The sequence below is a fragment of the Pyrus communis genome, chromosome 6 (assembly GCF_963583255.1).
Source record: "Pyrus communis chromosome 6, drPyrComm1.1, whole genome shotgun sequence".
Classification (NCBI taxonomy): domain Eukaryota; kingdom Viridiplantae; phylum Streptophyta; class Magnoliopsida; order Rosales; family Rosaceae; genus Pyrus; species Pyrus communis.
The window spans coordinates 23,573,269-23,587,452 of NC_084808.1; the positions used below are offsets into that span (position 1 = coordinate 23,573,269).

The following is a 14,184-nucleotide window of genomic DNA, read 5'->3' on the forward strand; positions in this document are numbered from 1 at the left end:
AGGAATATATAGATTCTCGTGTTTCATGATGTGAAATATGATTGCAGTGATATTGCAATATTTCATCAGTTTTATGCATCATAAGGCACATATGTGAATTGCATGTGCATTGTGAATGCATTATCTCAAAATTTGTGTGAATGAAGTGGCTTTCATGTGATATGCATGGTAAATGCATTATTTCACAATTTTGGTGAATGAGTTGGCATTCATGTGTTGTATATATGGTGCGACTCCATTGTGATTATGGAGTTCAGTTGGTGGGAATTATGATTTGCATTGTGATTGCATATTTCATGATTTCTATGAATATGTGAGATACATATATGTGTTGTGGATTATTCACGTGTGTTGTGGTGAGTACAGGTTCCTGTGGATTGTAAATGCAGGTTCCCTGGATGATTTTGATGACCTGAGAGTGAAAAGGACTGTGAGGTTTCCCTGGGTTTCGATCCCCTAAACCTTTAGAGGGTTTTATACGGTTGGGCTACTCCTGCGAGATAGTCTATGTGGTATGGCTGTTGGAAATAGACACTCCTAGATTGAGAGTTACTAGGAGTGAGGGGCACCATGCACTGCCTTGAGTTTTGATCCCCTAAACCTCTGGAGGCCTACACGATTAGACTTGTACCATATCCTGTGGGGAGGGTACTTGGTTATGAGGTGTAGGATTAAATGGACACTATCGTTACCTTACTTCATGCTGTTGTAGTTAGATTGAAGTGAGGGTAATCGGTCGCGGGATCGATCATCAGATTGGATTATGTTGGCACACGAGTTCTGGGAGTGAATCGTGGTGACGGTTGTGTATAGCCAGTAATGGTAAGTGATTTTACCAGTGTGTGTGGTTTGAAATTCCCATGATTTGGCTGGAATTTCTTATATTTGATTTGCCAATCTAAATGGTTTGGCTTGAAAATTTGATAATTATTTGGCCAATGATGGTTTGGCTGTAATTCATGATAGTTGTTTTTCCGAGGATAGATATGGCAAAATTTTCTAATGTTTGATATCGTCAGTGATTGTGGCTAGAAATTTTGAGGAAGAATCGTGGTAACGGCTGCGTATAGCCAATGATGGTAAGTGGTTTTACCAATAATTGTGATTGGAAATTTCAATGATTTTGGGTGGAATTTCTAATATTTGATTTGCCAATTCTAAAAGTTTGGCTTGAAATTATGATATTTATTTAGCCACTGATGATTATGACTTGAAGTTTTGATATTTATTTGGCCGACGATGGTTAAGGCTGGGAATTTATGATAATTGTTTTGCCAATGATGAATATGGCAATGATGATAAGTAGTTTACCAATGATCGTGATTATGATGCTAGTATTTATCTAACCAACGGTAGATATGGTTGATAATCTTAGTATTTATTTAGGCCCCGAGGATTATGGCTTGATGTTTGGTATTATTTTTGTCAATGTGTATGGCTAAAATTTCTGATATTTGTTCTACCAATGAGCGTGGTAGGAAACCTGAGTATAGATGATTATTTCATGGAAGTATTTATTTCTTGAGCTTGAATAAAATCGTAGACTGAGGTTATGATTTTATTCACTATCAAAGGAGTGGTGGGAGTAATCCTAATTCCATTTTGTAAATCAATAGTAGAAATCTCGATGACGAGATTTATTTTAATGGGGGTCGAATGTAATACCCTGAAAAATTTAAAATATATGATTATGTGGAAATTTTTTTTTTGAAAGTGAAATGCCCTAATTTGGTTAAGGTAATTTTACAAGGACGTATTTTATCCTCACATATTTTATCGTATTTCTTGACATATTTGGATATAGGACGATTCCACGAGCGCATAGGCGAAAACCGTTTGTGAGTCCGGATTATAACTGTATAGTTACGGACATTTGAAGTTATTTTACTAAACTGTAGTTTTAATTTAATTAAACTCCCACTAGGTGGGAGTGAGAATCAATCAAGGGCTTGGATTAGGCCCAATCAATTAAAGGGGTTATGGGACCAATCAGATTATGAGAAGGGAGGCAGGAACCAATCAGGGGAAAAAAAAAGAAGGGATATGAGAGAAGGAGGGGGAAGAACCAGGTCACCCTTTGACCCGTTTCCTCCATAATTTCCGATGGTTTTCCATCAGATTTTCCATGAATTGGACCAAGCTACCATTCCCAACATCATCTAGCCCTTCCCTCTTCCTTTTCCACCCTAGATTTAGAAGAAAATTATTGTAAATGGGTGGAGAACCGTCGGTGGGTGCGACGAGTTCGTGCTAGAAATCCTAAAATCCTGAAGCTATTCCCACCAATTACCACCGCCATTAGACTTTCCTTGAGGCCTTGAACAAAGCTCAAGCTTGGTTAGGGCGGTGGAGCACCGGAGGTGGTGGATCGAGGTCACCCAATTTCTAGGGTTCCGGCGGTTCGTGGCCAAATTTAGGTATTTTCAGGCTGAATTAGACCTAGGCCCATGCATGAAAAATGTTCATCTCCTTGAGTTGTACATTCTTGCAAAATTTGGTAATTTTTTGAAATAATTGAAATTTCTTGGCGAGTCGGGGCGGCCAACCGTCACACACAGCATCACGTGTGGCAGTGCTTGGCCAGTGAGCCAACACTACCATTTTATGCGTATTTCAATATACTGAAACCATATTTGATATGCATTTGGTATGACTCACTTGTTTGAACCTAGTTAGTGATTGTTAGTCACTTGAATGATTTTCGGAAATGAGTTTTAAATTGAAATTGTGAACTACGAATGACTTGATCCCTTTGTAGGGTACATAGGCAGTCTAACGAGAAGGTTAGATGCAACCATAATAAAATAACTGAGATTTAATCTTTTCTTGGAAATTGTCTAAGAAAAGGAATTTGGTGATCATCTTTCGAAATAAATTTTAGGCCTATCTTAGTTTTTGCTTCCAAATATAAATTTTCGGGTCATTACAAAAATGTTTGAAGAATTTTGAGAATTTAGCAAGAGAATTATAATTGAGTTTTGGAAAGAATGAGGTAGCATTTATAGTGGTGTGGCTGGCCCTTTTAGGAGGAGAAGGACCGGCCACTTGGTTGGTATTTTGGGTGAGATTCATGATTTGTAGCTAATTAGGAATAATTGAATAATAAATCAATTAATTAGATAATTAATAGAATAATTTCCTAATTGATTAGCTAATTAATATAATAAAAAAGGAATGATTTGAGAGTTACCTTGTGGAGAGGATTTGATGAGGATGGATGAAATAGGTTTTGAATTATTACATATTTTGGGCACTTTTGACTTGGTTGAGGGATGATTGCCCACTGCTCGCGTGTAGGAATCCAGGTGTGCCTCAAAAGTAATTTTGTCCTTTTCACCCAAAAATCCATGTGTCGCCTTGTGATTATTTTTGGCTCCACAAATACCCCTACGCCTGTTGGGCTGCTCACAGGAAAGGGCATCATGTGTAGAGATCTCCAGCTTTGATGCAGATTCTCAGGTGGACTTGGAATTAGATTCTTCTAGGAAAGGGAAATAAATCACCTTCAAAGCCTATTTAAGTCTACCTTAAGTACCGTCTTCCTTTGATTTCTTTTTCTTCTATGTGCCGCATCGATGTAAGAAAACTTAATTCTCCTCATCTTCTTTTTTGGGTGGTGTTGCTACGGGGTAGCTGTTAGGGTGGTGCAGCACGTCGGCTGGTAAGGGCCAAGAGTTGGCTTAGTATGGGCTAAGGAGGTGGCGTGGCATAGGCCACGGTTTGGGCTGCCTCGTCTAGGCTGCTTGCCAAAAATTAGGAAACTGCTTGAGTTTGATTTCTCAGCTGTTATAGATGAAGCAGTTGGATGAGTGAACTGTTAAGTGCAAAGTGGTTGCTACTCAATGACCATTCGCTGCCTAGTTGGTCTTTAAGCATTCGATCTTTTGAGCTATGTGGTCTTCTTGCACTGGAGAGCTTACCTAGATGGGTGTCGGGGAATTAGTTTACCCTCTTGCACTAGAGAGCAATTGGTTTACCCTTTTGCACTTGAGAGTAATTGGTTTACCCTTTCGCACTGAAGAGCAATTGGTTTACCTTCTCGCACTGAAGATCAATTGTTTTACCCTCTCGCACTAGAGAGCATACTCGCATAGGGGTTTAAGCAGTCGTTGTAGACAGGAATTGAGCCTGGCTAATGAATAACTTCTTGAATCTTCATTAAGAATACAGAAATGGATCAATTGTGCTAGAAGGTAGAAAGTGCATAACAAACTATATAATCCTCTGTTTGCAAGGTCTTGTTCGTCGAGTTGCTTGAGAGTTCAAACTTATTTGGAAAAGCCCTGATGGGGTTCAGGGGGTGATGGAGATTTCCCCTGCTTGTGTAGGCTGTGTCGTTGACCTGTTAAGATACTCATCATGCCGTCCCTCATTTATCAGTTTCTCAAGGTACTGCTTCCACTTCGGGTAGCCCTTGGTAGTATGGCCTGTCCTTGATGGAATGCTCAATACTTTGTCTGATCCAGCCTGGTAAGATCGCTTTTCATGGGTGGCGATAGCTCGAACCAGGGTTCATTCTTGAGCTTACGGAGAATTTGGCTGATTGGAATTGAGAACTTGGTGAATATTTCAGGTGTTGAGCCTTCTCTGGTCGGGGAACATTTCATACGCTTCTTTTTTTACTCGTTTTTGTTGGACTGCTTGGCCTCGTCCCGTAATGTCTGCTTCTCCGCCAAAGCATACGAAGCTGCCAGGGTCAGTTCTTTTCCCATGATCAATTTTTCGAATAAAGGGTGTTTGGTGGGAAGCCCATTTCTGAATGCTGCCATTGCTATGTCTTCGTTGCAACCAACAATCTTGGCCTTCTCCGCTCTGAACTTCTTGACATAGTCACGAATTGTCCCAAGGGTCTTTTACAATGCTGAAGAGATGGTCGGATGTCCTTTTGATTGAGCGGTTAGACAAATACTCCTTAGTGAAAACTAAGGAAAGTTCGTTGAAACTCCGAATTGACTGCTGTGGTAGGGTGTGAAACCAGTCTTGCACCTCGCCTTGTAGATCATGGTACTGCGGTAATGCTTAAGATGTTGATCCGGATCTTCGTCTCCCTTGTACGGAGTAAAGTGAGGCATAGTGAACCCGCGAGGGGGACCTATCTGCTCGATCTCATTCGTGAATGGTGACATTCTTATGTTGGTCATGTCTTGTTGAAATGCATCGTCAGCAACCTCGTTGCATTGAAAATTATGCAATCGTTTGGTCAGGAGCCTGTCAACTTTTTCTTGAGCTTGCCTCTGCTGGGGCAGTGGAACTTTCGGTTGCCCATGGTCGTGACCTATTGGCCTAGGCCACTCTTCCCTATGCTTGACTCGTTTATGTCGTGGTTGCGGTGCATATGGTACATTTCTGGCAAGCGAGCAGGCTGTTTGCAGGCTGCTGGTTGAACTTCAGTTGGATTGAGTGATTGCTTCTCTTTATCTGCTATTCTGCCTACTTCGATGTGAGGTGGAGAATGCTCCTTGCGAGCCTAGTTGTGAATGAACACTTCGCCTGGAAGGTTGTCCATGTTGGTAGTCGAAGTGTGACCTCAACCGTGAACGTATGCTCGTCCGTAGGCTTGATTAGGAGTGCACACTACTCCGCACCCTAAGACGAGAGTATACGATATCCCGAGGACCCAAGTGGGAACGTGAGCTGCTAGAACGCTCGGATCGTTGCTGGTTGATGGGCTGCTTACTGGGACACTGCTAGAGAGGTTCTTCGTCTACCTTTGTCCTACTTCGGGAAACCTCGTCAGGAGCACGTTGTATCTTGGTGCACCGCAATAGCTAATTCACCAAGGTCGTTTGCTGTGCAAAGGCCCTCGTCAACTCTATAACTTGTCGAGACAAGCGTTGTTCTCCATTTGGATTGGAAGAGCTTGGACAGAAAGCGTCTCATTGAGTAGCAGAAGTGTAGTGGACTCTGGGTGCGAGATTTGAGTTGGGAAATGTCAAATCCGTGGAGAAATGGGGTGAAAATGCCCCCAGTTCAATCGTCGGCCCATAAATTTGAAGCAGGGATGGTTGAACTAATCTTGGACCGATCTGGGCTGCTTGGAAGGCCATAAGAGCAGGTTGGGCCAAGGGAGCAGACTGGATCGCGCAAGTAAGCTGGGCCACGAGAATTGGCTAGGCCACGGGAGTAGGCGGACCGTAGGAATAGGCTGGACCGCCGAAGTAGGCTGGCCCACAAGAGCATATTGGACCGCGGGAGCAGGTTGGGCCACGGGAATGGGCTACTCGGCATGTGGCGCACGTGGGTGCCAGGCTAGGGCTTGCGTTATTAGGGCAGCGACTTAGGCTTGTTGCTGCAAACTGGCGTAAACTTAAGCTAGTGGTTGCCTCGCTGCCCTTTACTTACCATGGGCTTGCTTCCATGGAGCTGGCTCACTCCCCATTGCCACAGTAGTCCCCGTGGTTGCCATAGTGGTGGTGCTCCTTGGTGGAAAAGTTGCTCATCTTGCCATCGTGTTGAGCCTTGTGGATCGTCGTGGTGGGGCTACGTCTCGTCCTCCATCATTTGATCTGGATCTTTGAACATATGAAGTTTCGTTCATCGAGGTTTCCGAATCCCTTGCCATTGTACTTTTCTTTTACGTTTTACCAAAGAATTTTTAGAAATAAAAATTCTAAGAATAAGAACGTATGAAAAATCTACAAATGAAAAAGAAAATGAAAAACCTTCGATGCGAGAGTCTTCTATGAGTGTGTGACTCAACTCTCAATGAAAGCACCAATTTGTGGATGCAAATTTCTTCCTCCTTGATCTTGGACAAAATTGCACCTACAAAACAAATAACACCTTAGGTTAAGGCCAAGATCCTCACGTGCACACGATGAATTTTTGGGGGGAGGGGGGCTTTGGTTGAAGAACCTTCGATAGGGAAAAGTGTTTGGAAAATTTTGAGAATTTAGCAAGAAAATTGGAAATGAGTCTTAGAGAGAATGAGATAGTATTTATAAGGGTGTGTCTGGCCCTTTTAGGAGGAGGAGGATTGGCCACTTGGTTGGTATTTTAGGTGAGATTCATGATTTGTAGCTAATTAGGAATAATTGAATAATAAACCAATTAATTAGTTAATTAATAGAATAATTTCCCAACTGATTAGCTAATTAATATAATAAAAGAATAATGATTTGGGAGTTATCTTGTGGAGAGGATTTGATGAGGATGAATGAAATAGGTTTTGAATTATTACCTATTTTGGGCACTTTTGACTTGGTTGAGGGATGATTACCCATTACTCGCATGTAGGAATCCAGGTATGCCTCAAGGGTAATTTTGTCCTTTTGACCCAAAAATCCATGTGTCGCCTTGTGATTATTTTTAGCCCCATAATTAGCATATAAATTTATCATTAATTGTTGATATTTATGCAACAACAGAGTTACGGTTGGGAAAGCCAACGAAAGCAAGTGCGTGCAAGTGTGCTGTGTGTGTATACTCAGTTTCTAGGTTGGGCTCCCTTTGTTTGAGGATTTAGTGACGCCGAGTTAAAAGGGTGTTTGTCTATTTGCTAGGAACTAGGATTCTCTCATTTTTTCTTTCCATCTCCTTTCCTCCTCTTTTCTCACATTCTCTATTTTGTCTTTCTCTTTTCTTATAAAATTAATATAAGATGTTGACGTGGCTTAACCGTGACCGTTCAAATAGGAGGAGAGGAAAAAAGAGGAAAAAAAAAAAAAAAAAAAAAAGAATCTTACTCCATTTGCTAGATTGTCAGACCACTTCCGGACTGCTATAAATGAAACATACATATTCCATTTACAACATTACTTGTGTAGAGGAGTGTAGCAGCTTGACAGAAACCTCCTTTTTCATTAGTCTCACATGATTGATTGATGCTGCTATCTATGTACCCCAAAATGGTACTTTCCTTTACTGTTTTGTGTTCCTGAGTTTCCCATCTTTTCTTTTCATTTCTCTGATTGTACATAACAGATTGGTACACCCAAATCAATGCCGATCATCAAAGGAACCACATTAGATATTCTTATATGTAATGTCCAATACCACTCCGAATTGGGGAGCAGCATACTAAACTGGAAACTGAATCAGTTTTCCGATGCTTGGTGTGTGTGTGTGGCAACTGTAAATTCATCCAGTATTACATTTAGTGTTGGGATCATTGATCTTGAAGATGGTTTTCGTGATACTTGGTTTGTTACTGTTTCTGTTCTTTTTCAGTAACGAAATTGTGAATTTAACATTGAGGTTGTCGGTAAAGAATAAAAAGTAAATAATATCAGGTGAAGTGGGATTAAGCAAGCATCTTACATGTATTTGAAACTATTTCTACAAAAATGATTGAGGATATGCAGAACTAATTCTAGAGATAAAGGTTGCAAACTGATTCAACATATAATTTCGAAAGCGATCCTACAAAAATGGTCAAGGAGGAGTTGAGTTGATGGCATCCATTATTTTTTTTTGAAGTTGTGTAGGCTGGGCCGGTACAAAAATAATTGTTAGGGGTTCGGCTGTTATTTTAAGAAATTATTTCTATGAGTTTGGGCTGGGCTTTAGGTATTTTGTGTTTTTATCTTTCCTTAAAATGTTTAAAACTCAATAGTTCATATTGCATATATTTTTGTCTCTATATGTAAAGCTTCGTTTTTTCTTCATTGTTGTACCTACTTTCGTTAATGATTAGTTCTCACTAGCAAGCTTGCCCTCGCGGTGCTGCGGGTTTTGAAACTGTATAAAACATGTAGAAAGAGGCAAAGAGGCAGGTGTTATTCATTTGATCTCTCAAAGATTGATATTATTGCAACACATTCCAAATGGAATTTAAAAAAAAACATAAACCTTCACTTCCTATGAACCATCACCAGAATTCTTCTCTGAACAATCATCAAGGGAACATCCTTTCTACTTTTTTCATAACTTCCGAACCATGCTCAGAAAGATTAGGATTCAACAATCATCAAAGGAATATCCTTCGGATGATTCAAATATTTAAGCATGAGCACACACCTCATCTTCAGATTCAGAGCTCTTTTTAGATCCAGAGCTGCTAGTATATGCCTTCTTCACAGCCACTGATGAGCCTTTCTTTGCAACTGTGCATGCTTTTTGCGCAGTAACCTTTGCAGGGGTTTCCTGTGGACACAAAAGTTGAGGATCACTATCGACCAAAAGGTATCTTTCTTAATCTAACAAAGAATAAATACACAACACAATGTATCCCAAATATACAGATATGAGTGACTCAATCTTCAGGTGAATGCCCCATGCAACAACCCCAACCGAAAAAAAAAATTATGGCACCAGATTGGAAAACCAAAAACTCACATCATCATCTTCCGAATCATCGCTACTCTCATCTGAGCTTTCAGCTGAGACTTCTTTCTTCTTTGTAGCAGCAATTGGGCCATTCTTAGCAGCTACCTTAGATTTAGAAGCCTTAAACCAAACAGTAACACACACTTAGAAATAACCATTATTTTCAAAATCACAAATCAAACACAAAAAATTAGTGATAGCATATGTGCATTAGTAGCTTTCTTAGCTTCAGCAATCCCATTTTTATCAAAATGGGCCCATCAAAATAGATAAAATGATTGTGTCGTCAATTTTCCTCAAAATAGATGAATAACAGAAGTACATTTCTCCACCATTTAAGTGTGATAAACAGAGAGGCTAACAGAAACTAACAGAACAGAGAAAGACTAACAGAAACTGCAGTGTAGCAAGGCCGGACATCAATTTCTCCACCATCATGCATTCAAGAAGTAATTCATGGTAAAAGTATATCAAAGGTAATCATATGATCCTTGTACATATATGTCCTCAAACTATAGAACCACACAAATGAATGTGATATCTAACCTGAAGCCGCCGCTTGGAAGTTTCATTTGCTGCAAAAATTTGTAGAGTTCGCCTCACCACCAATGAGTTATAAGTGAATTAACTGCAGCATAAGTTGTTGTAAGATGTGGCATCTGGGAAATCAAAGAACGCGCTGTCAATTGTAAATCAAAGAACACACTATCAATTGTAAGGAAAATAATGCAAAGCACTATCTAATAGAGTAGATAAGTAATGTTGTATAAGCCTAGTCAAGCTATCACAACTAACATTAACTGAGTTAAACAAAGATATATGGACACTGGCTAAGCCAAAACGGCAGATAGTGAGACCAATTTACTTGCCTGTCCCTTGTCCGCCGCCATATCCACCCTCTGAGGCATGGAAGCAAAACACTACTTCATGAAAATCTAAAGATACCATTTCACACTAACAAAACAATAAAGATCACTTTTTTGTTGTTGTTCTTAGTGGTTAAAAGAAAATATATAAATGACTAACAATCCGGATCTTTTTTTTTAGATTGACAGGCCAACTTTATTTTTCAAAAAGAAAAAAAAACTCAATGGTCATTGTTTGTTATAAGAAAAGGAAAAGAGAAAAAGTGGTGTAGTCGTCATCTTTGTTAATCTTTGAGATTCTCTGGACCATGTTGGGGGGAGGATTTTGTAGCCATCATCTTTGTTAATCGCATCTTCTTCTAAATTTTCTTTAGAATGATTAACTTGAATACAATTCTGCAAAACTACAAATGGATGGACACAGCCTGATCCCTTTTCTTCCACTGTGCTTTTAAGATAACAGAGAAAAGCCTCTGAAAACTGAAGTCCATAGGGCCCACTTTGTAAGTCGGCTTTGCAGGGGCATTTCAGTGCCTTGTGAGCCTTGGCAAGAAACTCATTTCCATCAGTATTTCATCAATATAGAAAGGCAAAAGCTTGATGCAGGCCCATAAATCAAAAGAAAACAGAAATCTTTCATTGCACAGAAAAAAAAATGCTAAAAAACAATGTGAGTCACAAAATATATGAAACCTAGATCAAACATCTTGATAAAACCTAAGAATAACTCCACAAATTTCTGAGGTGTAAAAAAAAATTCAGAATCCCGAATCAAATTTCTTGATAAACTTTAAAAACCCCAATTCAGATGAGGAAAATACATGAGGGACTAATTTTAGCCATATTAGTTGTTTGCATTAGGTTTTGAGAAACTCAAGTAAGGAACAGAAAATGAAATCAGATAAGTAATGTTATATTCAAAAGATGAACACTAAACGTATGATAAAGATGATAATGAAATTGAATTATGGGTTCCTACCGTGCCCTTTGTGAAATGTCCTTAGTTGAGCAAAATATTCAGATATTTTCCTGATAGGCTTCCACCTACAAAGGTAAAAGCAGAACATCAAAAATCATGCAAGCGTCCCTGTAGAACCTTTCCAACTGATGAAAAATAAGGGAAGAGATCAAGACTGACCTGCTCAGCCAAAAACTCGATTTCAACAAAATCTATTAATTGCACATCTTTGTTCTTCTCAGCAACCTGTTAGTCGTAAATTCAAGGATGAACATAGTATAGTAAGATTGTTAATTCACAACACGAACCAATCGATGGTACAAAATATAATCACCTAAGCCCAATCATCTTATATTAAAAAGACATCATACAATAACAATGAATGTTTTACAGTGTGCAAGTGAAGCAGCTTTCATTTGCTAATTTCTCAAGTGATAATGCAAGCTCAATTGCCGGATAAAAACATAAGGACCAAGAAGACATCAAATCCAATGCAGACAGCAGATAAAATTGAACCCAAAAGGCAAAAGCTTTCTCTAACAAATAGAAACATATAAGGAGTCGTTTGGGATATAGATATTGGTGGACCTGGAAGAATAGAGACGCACTGAGTAGGAGAGAGCAAAGAGAGATAGTGGAATTTTGGAGGAATACTGGACGACGACGAACTGCGCAGCCATAGCTGTTGATGGCGGTGATTCCGCTGAGAGAGACAGTTCGAAAAAAAGTAATCAATAAATCTTACAGAACTGTAATAATTCAGTCATGAGCTTCGAATCATTGACATTTCAATTATAAGGATTCATAATTTAAATTTTAAGATAGTATTAACGGTTTACAAAATTAGAAGGGTACAAAGCCATTAACAATTATGTAACTCAAACTCTTCATACCTAGACTTTGCTCACTACAATCTCTATTTTAATCTTAGCGGCAAAGTTATCTTCATATCTCATTACTTCACTCTTCTTTCTTCTTCGTTACCAAAATGATTTTCTTCATGTACTATATGATCTATTCAGCTATTCTCCTCAGACAACAAATTGATAACTGGGAAGAAAGAAGAAAACATGCATCAATAAAATTTCGAATTTTTAACCACCTCTAATTTATAATTAATCTAAGTAAATACACAGCAACCACAACAATAAGAACTTTCAAATAGAAAAGTATCTATTAACTACCATGCAGAGGATCTTCCTAGATCCAACTTCCCACAGCCCTATGTCCCCCATATTGGTACCAACTGAAGCATATACAGAGATCAATCAACAGTCAATTATGAGCAGCAAGCATCTAGGGAAAAACTGTAGAGCCGAAGGTATACAAATAAATATAAGGAGCTACTTAAAAAATACAACCCAAGAAGCAACGTTTGCTGTGAAGGATGAAAATCCATGCTCATGGGAATTGAGCCCTGATTCAAAGTCCGTGTGACATTCTTAGGCAAGTCATCAGGTGCATTCAAAGCTTGCCCTGGACATGTTACTGGCCACATGTTAACAGGGAGATTAATCCTAATCCCTGATTTCCTGGTATTCCTGTACAAACTGATTATGGCCTGATTTTTTTAAAATCATTCCATAAGCTGCAACCACAACACAACCACAGCAATAAGAACTTTCATCAGTTGAATCTAAGCTTGCAAAAAGCATTCCATGAGCTGCAAAACACAAATGCAACTGACTACTATGCATACCTTTGAATTTTTCAGATGTTTCTTCAGATATAGTTCATTGGAATCCAGTGTAGGTGGTGGTGCTAAAAGCATACATGTTATTTGCTTCTTCCAATTTCTACATAAACACAAATTAACAGATTAATCTCCCAATTACAATACGTAGCATGAAATAACAAAAACAGCCAATATAATCTGGTGCGTTAAATGCTTTGCCCTCCCTCATTTTATACATCGTGGGAAAATATCAAACCCAAACAGAAGTCCTCTGAAACTCCGATTTCAATATAATCAAACACAAACAAAATACCAACTCAACTCTGATTATAAAAAAACTAAACTAAACTATAAATTGAAACTTTCAATAGAATAACCCTAGAATTTTAAATTACTTACCTTGAGAACAGAGGGTTTTGCAACCTACAAACAAACATCCAAATTTTGAAAAACCTACGAACCCAAAATCACAAAAACACCAAAACTAAAACACGGAATCACATTTTCTCAGCCACCGAGCAAAAAATTACGAATCCAAAACTAAAATATAAAAAAAAATCCCAAAAACTTAGTGCTGCATGAAGTCCGTACCTTGGATTTTGAGGAAAGGAATATGGGTTACGACGGATCGGCAACGTTTGAGAGCGAGAGAGACTGAACGCTTGAGAGTGAGAGAGGCGAGTTTGAGAACGGCGGAAGCAGAAATTTGAGAAAGAGAGAGAGGGAACGGATGGAAAAACCATGAAGATGCACTGGAAGTGGAAGGTCCAGCGATATGATGAACGGACGCAGGAGTGGAGAGTTCTAGAGGCATCCACAAAGCGGAATCAAAATCGTCTCGTGTACAGAGCACAGTTTTTCCTTTTTGGATTTCGTTTCTGAGGAAGGAGTCGAGAGACTTCTATTGGCAATCCAGGGTCAAAACCGTCATTTTACTGTGTAATTGACAGAAAAAGTAAGACTTAAAGAACAACTGAAGGGCAAAATGGAAACAACACTGGCGAAGGAACAGTAAAAAGGACACAAAGGGAATTAAACAGAAAGTTAGGCTTTTAGTATATACTAGCAACAGTGCCCACGCGTTGCTGCGGGTCTTAAAACTACTGGATGTAAAAGAAGAAAACAGGCGGTACAAACTTGTAACCGATAGTTTGTAATTAACAGGTTTTTAGTATGTTCATGCTATTTAAACACAAAATATAATAAGAAAAAGAAGCAGAGTGTTGATAGAAAGTGATACACTAAAACTTCAACACAGTCGACTATTACAAATATATAAATTAACAAAATGCAAATCAAAACTAACCAATTCAATTAGATAACAAAAAAGAAGCAGAGTGTTGATAGATTTCATAGGTATTTGTTAAGGTGTAAGCTTAAGGCATTAAATTTATGCAAACACGTTAAGTATGTGTGTA

General features: G+C 38.9%; 1 protein-coding gene and 1 long non-coding RNA gene across 6 annotated transcripts; both read right to left on the bottom strand.

The window, feature by feature from the left end:
* Window positions 1-9,006: 9,006 nt before the first annotated feature.
* Window positions 9,007-10,136, bottom strand: LOC137737964 (uncharacterized). Its single transcript, XR_011068848.1, has 3 exons — window positions 9,814-10,136; window positions 9,277-9,387; window positions 9,007-9,084 (listed from the first exon to the last, which is right to left on the bottom strand). It is a non-coding gene; the product is annotated as an uncharacterized lncRNA (long non-coding RNA).
* A 5-nt stretch (window positions 10,137-10,141) lies between these two features.
* LOC137737963 (uncharacterized) lies at window positions 10,142-13,621 on the bottom strand. 5 transcript variants are annotated; one of them, XM_068477554.1, is made up of 9 exons: window positions 13,358-13,621; window positions 13,166-13,219; window positions 12,791-12,887; window positions 12,276-12,679; window positions 11,985-12,141; window positions 11,680-11,794; window positions 11,272-11,337; window positions 11,113-11,177; window positions 10,142-10,166 (listed from the first exon to the last, which is right to left on the bottom strand). In XM_068477554.1, exons 1-4 carry the CDS (start codon window positions 13,507-13,509, stop codon window positions 12,668-12,670), a joined length of 315 nt encoding a protein of 104 aa, XP_068333655.1. In that variant the 5' UTR covers window positions 13,510-13,621; the 3' UTR covers window positions 10,142-10,166; window positions 11,113-11,177; window positions 11,272-11,337; window positions 11,680-11,794; window positions 11,985-12,141; window positions 12,276-12,667. The 5 variants fall into 5 exon arrangements, with proteins under 5 accessions (XP_068333655.1, XP_068333658.1, XP_068333654.1 ...); XM_068477557.1 differs by having other exon boundaries at window positions 10,148-10,676; window positions 11,700-11,794; XM_068477553.1 differs by having other exon boundaries at window positions 10,148-10,676.
* Between the last annotated feature and the right edge of the window lie 563 nt (window positions 13,622-14,184).

Coding starts and splice junctions, on each gene's coding strand:
- LOC137737963 (XM_068477554.1), bottom strand. CDS start 13,509: ATGGTTTTTCCATCCGTTCCCTCTCTCTCTTTCTCAAATTTCTGCTTC. Junction 13,220..13,357: donor TCCTTTCCTCAAAATCCAAG/GTACGGACTTCA, acceptor TTGGGTTCGTAG/GTTTTTCAAAATTTGGATGT. Junction 12,888..13,165: donor CAAAACCCTCTGTTCTCAAG/GTAAGTAATTTA, acceptor GTGTTTATGTAG/AAATTGGAAGAAGCAAATAA.